Source organism: Chaetodon trifascialis, chromosome 15, assembly GCF_039877785.1.
Source record: "Chaetodon trifascialis isolate fChaTrf1 chromosome 15, fChaTrf1.hap1, whole genome shotgun sequence".
NCBI classification, from domain to species: domain Eukaryota; kingdom Metazoa; phylum Chordata; class Actinopteri; order Chaetodontiformes; family Chaetodontidae; genus Chaetodon; species Chaetodon trifascialis.
In genome coordinates, this window is record NC_092070.1 from 14,980,499 (window position 1) to 14,986,687 (window position 6,189).

Consider the following 6,189-nt stretch of genomic DNA (forward strand, 5'->3'; position numbering starts at 1 on the left):
ACAGGCAGTAAACATTGAGAGGTAGGTGGGTGGGTGGATGAGTACGCTCGGATGTGATCATCATCCGTTATCTTAGATCGATAGGCCCGATCTTTCCGGGAGGCTGCGGTGTGTTTGAGGACCAGGCCGGAGCGGAACCTTCATCCTGTCCGGAGCGGTAGGTACCGACTGTTGTTATTTTGTACTCAGACCCACGCAGGACCCCCGCTTTGAAAACAGAGACGGCTTTCGAGTTGTTTTAATGGCTTCTGGACGTGTAACTGTGTAGCAGCATCCGGATAATTCGTGCTGCACGCAGGATGCCTCACAGTTGTTGTGGATCTTTGTTTTGTAGCATCAGATGAGCTAATGCTACCAGGCTGGTGAAAGCTGCACAGACAGGAAGCGCAGGCTGTCTGACCTGAAAATAAACACACTGTGCTCTGAGCTGATGGAAACCTGCATTAGATTATACAAGAGGCCTTCAGTGTGTGTGTGTGTGTGTGTGTATGTGTGCATTGTCTATGCATGTTGTTTACCCCCGTGTTTACCCAATATGGCAGCAATGAGCTGCTGCAGAAAAACTGCACAGCCACTGATGATGTATGAGGTCATTTACTGGATCCTCAAAAATGATCTAACAGACAAAACATAATAAAGATCATAATAATACGGTTTCAATCACATTTGCAACGTGGTATTAGATTTCACTGGGACTGGGAGCTGTGAATTGACTTTCCACAACACAGAGACAATAGTTTTGTAAATTAAATTAATATCATTATTGATCAAACTGCTCTTAACGCTTGAATTGCATAGTCACATTACATATATCTGAGCATTGAACATACAGATGAACACCATGTTAAGGCAACAACAACAACAAATAAAAACCACATTTATTTTGATCATTGAGAGACTTCTATGAAGTACTGCAAAAGCTAAAACATGGCTGCACGCTTTGGGAAATGACGGGCCGTGATGGAAAGTGTAAGCAGAGCGTAATTATTTAGCTAATGATCCCTTAAATCTTTAATGGACAATTAATTATCGGATTCCTTCCTTTAATCCATTGGTTGTCAGACTGTTTCTCAGTATGATTGTCTTTGCTAATGAGTGTTTTTTTTAATGACCAAAACATATTTGTGAATTTTATTGTGGTGCCATAGATGCTTGGAGATAAAAAAAACAAAAAACAAACAAACAGTGAGGCACCTGCTGCCAAAAAGAAACAATAGTATTTCACTGTCTTTTTTTTAATCATCATGTCTGTCATTCACAGTTCATTATCCATCACCGAAAACTTGACTCAGGCCTCTCTTCAGTGTCACCATGCGCTCCTCGGCCACATGTGCTGCTCTGCTGTGTCTGCTGGCGGGCGCTGTGGCCGCCGTCCAGACCTCCCAGTCAGGCGAGAGGGCAGGAGGTCAGAGTCTGTCCTCTGCATGAGAAAGGAAGAAAACGCTGAGTGGATGCTGTGTGTTTAAGAGCTGCAGCTGGATGAGACGCTGCATATTTGGGTTATCTTAGCTCTGTTTGTTGGTTCCAGTTTTGTTTCTTCTACTCTATTTTAAGGCAGGATCATACAGCCTGTCCTGTGTTATTGGATAAGAAAGATTAGATTATGTTCGTGATGATTACCGCCTTGTTTATTTATTCATCATTCAGACATAATCAATTAATCTGCCAATTATTTTCCCATTTAATTTTTTGCTTTGTAAAATGTCACTATTTTGCAAACAGACCAAAACCCAAAAGGAGAAAAGCATCAAAGACTCACATTTGAGAAGCTAGAAATAGAGAATTCAGGGCATTTTTACTTGAAAAGCAACTTCCCACTCATCAAAATATTTACCTTTTTTTCCTGTCAGTCAACTACTTGATAAAGAATAAAAAAAAAGACTAATAATAAAAAGACTGAAGTGTGTAGTTGTAGTTGAGGTGTTGTGGATGAACCAGCTGACACGTGAACTGTTCCTCTAGTGTTCTTGGACAAGCAGCAGGCGAGCTCGCTGATCACGCGTCAGAAGAGGAACACTGACGGCAGTAGCTCGGCTCCGTCTTCCAGCCTGGAGCAGATTTGCATGGAGAAAGTGTGCACCTACGAGCAGGCCAGAGGTTTCTTCCAGGACTCGTACCGCACGGTGAGCTCCAGCATTTCACCGTTAACTCTAACCTCCTCAGTGGCTTCTCTTCGATTTCGGTCTGCAGCTTCAGTCGTGCACTTACCATGCGCATGTTTTCTTGCAGGACATCTTCTGGGCTGTCTATGTTGGTGAGTGCTCTATAAAATGATCGTCCATCTTTAGTAGCACATTACATCTACTCATAGATTGGCTGTCTGTGTTTAGATGGAGACCAGTGTGCAGAGAAACCCTGCAAAAATGGAGCCATGTGTTCGGACAGCGTGGGAGGCTACGACTGCGTCTGCAAGTCGGGTTTCACAGGGGTCCACTGTGAAAACGGTGAGGAGCAGATGTCGCCATTATCATTGTCCCATTTGGTGTGTGAGTGCTACAGCCTTGCCTTTCTGTTTCCACGATGCAGACGTGACTCTGTGCACCCTGGAAAAGAACAAGGGCTGCTCCCAGTTCTGTAAACCAGGCTACACGTCGTACGAGTGCTCCTGCGCGCAAGGATGGAAGCTCAGCCGCTCGGACAGGAACAAGTGTGAGCCTGCAGGTGCGTCTTTTTGTTCTTTTCCCGCTGCAACGTACATGTCTGCTCTGTAAATCACATGATGTGTTCTCATTGGCGAATAAAACACAGACAATGGGAGAAATTTGTAATTTCGATATGACAGCAACTATTTTTTCCATTAAATTAGCCTTTTTTCAGAACAACAAACCACAGTAGCTTTCCTGCGAAAGTCTCCTTCTTAACAAACTTACAAGTGGAAGTTAGCTTGCACCTTAGCTCGCCCAGCTAAGCCCAGCCCCAGTTGGTGCCTCTGATTTATTAGCATACAGTCACAGAGGGCAACCATCATCCATCCATCCATCCATTTTCTATGCCGCTTATCCCTTTTGGGGTCGCGGGGGGGCCGGAGCCTATCTCGGCTGTCAACGGGCGAGAGGCGGGGTACACCCTGGACCAGTCGCCAGCCGATCGCAGGGCAGGGCAACCATCAGTTTCTCTAAAAGATAATTAACGGGGGGCTGTTTAAAAACAAATTACAGCTGTTCTGACTTATTTCCAGAATCCCTGAAGACTTCTCTGAATATGGGGATGAAAAATATTCCATCTGCTGAAAGATAAAAAAGACTTTAAACTAGTTTTCCAAGTTTGGACTCTGAATTAAAACAAACCTGCAAAGGGAACACCGTGGCAACTTGGTGAACAGGTTAAAAATCTTTTTTGTGGTGGTTAGAAAAGCCTTTGAGGATCTTGAATATACCGTCGAAACAGCGGTAATTGTTTTTCACACATTGTTGGTTAATTATCTTACAGAGAAACTGATGCTAACCTCTGTGACCCCAATGTATGCTACACCAAACAAACTTGCACTGGGGAAAAGCGAACCGCTGACATCACTTTTCAGGCTAATTAGCTGCTCAGCTGCAGCACAACAAACATTCCCTGCAAATGTTACTGTACAGATGCCATTCGGTCTCCCGCTGTTGATAAAAACCGTCTGCTTATGACTTTCAAGATGCTGCGCTAGCCACTGCAGGTCTTGCACTGAAGTCAGTTCCCCCTTTGAATTTAAATGATGTTCCCACGTTGCACCCCCCTCAGTGGTTGGAGTTGGGGCAAAGGTTAGGTTATTGTTAGGCGTAGCAGAGAAGACTGTTGGGGTGAGGTTAAGCGTCTCAGAAGAAAACTGGCTGGGGTCGGGCGTAAGGAGTGTTTCAGATGTAGGTAAAGAGAAACACTCAGCTCAGCCTGCCAGCTGCTGTCAGTCAGACACAGACACGCCCTCCAGCCGGCTGAGACGAAACAGAGCTTTTCTGATATCCCCCGACCTTTTTTCTTCTTTTTAATTATAATAACTATTAAAAATACATTTGAGAAATAATTTAGTGACAGAAAGTAATCATCTCACGTTCTTCTCTCAGTCACGTTCCCCTGCGGTAAGGTGAACAGTCTGAGCCGGTGGAACGACAGATTGACCAGCAACATGCGCAGCAACTTCGAAGGCCTCAGCTGTACCTCTTCAGAGTGTCCCTGGCAGGTAGGAATACATGCACTCGAACCGTGACACATTACAGGTCACGACAAAGTGTTTCTTCCCTGTAAGTTGGTATTGCTGCAAGTCATGTCTCTGGGTGCATCGTTTTGTTTGCAGGCTCTCCTGAAGAGTTCAGAGTCCACAGGTGTCTGCAGCGGTGTCATTCTGAAGGAGAACCTGGTCTTGACTACAGCTATGTGCGCCAGAAAATACGACTCACAGGTGTCTGTCGGTGAGTAGACGAAACTCCTGTGCCACTATTACTGCTAAAACAACACAAAAGAAAAGACATTTAATGACAGTTGGATCTGTTCTTTCTCATATATTCAGTTTACTATCACATACCATCAGTCACAGATAAGAGTCAAATCTTCACATTTGAGAGGCTGCAGCAAGAAAGTGTCTGGCAATGACTGAAATGATTATTCAATTATAAAAGTAGTTGGAAAGTAATTTTTGTCAATGAACTGATCGACTGATCATTGCAGCTGTGCATATTAGTATGTGTGCGTGATCTAGAGAAACACCATCATCCTGTATGTCTTGTCTTACCTGCACCTCCTCAGGCAAGCGCAGCTCCGGCTATGACGCTGGAGAGCAGACGCTGTATGTAAAAGTAGTTCACGAACACCCGCGCTACGTGGAAGGTCGTGCGGAAAATGACCTGGCTGTGATTGAGCTCCGCGACCGCATCATTTTTAAGAAAGACGTGATTGCTGCCTGTCTGCCAGAAAGAGACTTTGCCGAGAGCGTCCTGATGTCGGGGGAGCTGCCGGCCATCATCACTGGCTGGAAAGAACCCAGTCAGGGTTCTTCTTTCCAGGACTCGCTCACCCTTAACCAACTGGCCTACGACCGCCTTCCTCAGTGTGTGGAGACTCACCCCAATCTGATGACCAATAAAATGGGATGCACCACTCCGCGGGCCAATGCAGACTGCTCCATGAGCTCCGGCAGCCCCCTGCTCACCCTGTACAGGGACGTGTTCTTCCTCACTGGGGTGGTCAGCCGGCCGGCAGAGGCCGACTGCACTAAAGGGTACATCTTCCAGAAAGTGTCCCGCTACCTTGGCTGGCTGCGGCCGCTCATGGGTTCACGTTAGATGGGGGAGTCAGGGAAAACATGGAGGTTACTGGTTATGGAAAATATTGGAAAATGCAGGTGAATAACTCCTAAACACAGGGAATTAGATTTTCATTGTGCACTTGTTGCTAAGCCTGTTCATTCATTTTGTCTTTTAATAATACCCTTCTCTTATAATGTAAAAACTATCTTAACAGCCATATAGTCGTATAATGTGTGTGATTATTTCCCATTGATCTCTGTGGACTTCCCCATCTGTCCACACGGTGGCGCTCTGTTAACATGAACAGAGAAGCACTTCCTGTATGCATCTACCAAACCAGAGGGTCAGAAGCAGATAGAGATGCAGTGAATTATTCAGCATGAGTTTTGTGATGTGGACATACCTTTAATAACCTGTAAGTGAAGTTATCTTTAGCAGCTGCTGTACTGGTTGACATGCATCTTGTAACACTCCAAATAATCACTGTTCTATCAGTGTAATAAACTCTAATACCACGCCTGATGTCAGTTCTGGTATTGTTTTGGCATGAAGTATATTTTAGAAAAAAAAGTTTTCTGGAAATTGGAAATATCATCAAATATAGAAGATTTTATTTTCAAATTTTACATCTGAGGATTAGCTCCTTGAGATGCTCAGTCGTGTTTTTCAGTGGTTCATAGACATGAAAAGATGGACATTAGTAGACAGTAAATATGTTAAAAAGTACAGCAAAATCAAGATAATCAAAAATAATGTTATAAAACAAACATGATTGTCTCCAACCCCACGAACACCCACGACACTGGATCATCATCGACATGAAACTACCAAGATATGTGATATGAGTACACAGCTGCCATAATAAGTAAAATCATGTTAATAATGATGGAAAATGGAACCAGTGAGCTTCAAAAGGTTAAAAAAAAAAGTCTATAGTGCTTTGAACCATTTCTTATATTAGCATGTTAGCTAA

General features: G+C 44.1%; 1 protein-coding gene across 1 annotated transcript; it reads left to right on the top strand.

Moving 5' to 3' along the window:
- Positions 1-5,732, top strand: proza (protein Z, vitamin K-dependent plasma glycoprotein a). Its single transcript, XM_070981838.1, has 9 exons — positions 1-157; positions 1,262-1,390; positions 1,963-2,123; positions 2,230-2,254; positions 2,331-2,444; positions 2,527-2,661; positions 4,038-4,153; positions 4,268-4,382; positions 4,717-5,732. Exons 2-9 carry the CDS (start codon positions 1,312-1,314, stop codon positions 5,250-5,252), a joined length of 1,281 nt encoding a protein of 426 aa, XP_070837939.1. The 5' UTR covers positions 1-157; positions 1,262-1,311; the 3' UTR covers positions 5,253-5,732.
- Positions 5,733-6,189: the final 457 nt, after the last annotated feature.

What these genes read in the sequence shown, in the direction of transcription:
- proza (XM_070981838.1), top strand. Translation starts at nt 1,312, where the DNA reads ATGCGCTCCTCGGCCACATGTGCTGCTCTGCTGTGTCTGCTGGCGGGC. An exon ending in CTTCTGGGCTGTCTATGTTG is followed by an intron (nt 2,255 to 2,330) that starts GTGAGTGCTCTA and finishes GTCTGTGTTTAG; the next exon opens with ATGGAGACCAGTGTGCAGAG. An exon ending in CGACTCACAGGTGTCTGTCG is followed by an intron (nt 4,383 to 4,716) that starts GTGAGTAGACGA and finishes GCACCTCCTCAG; the next exon opens with GCAAGCGCAGCTCCGGCTAT.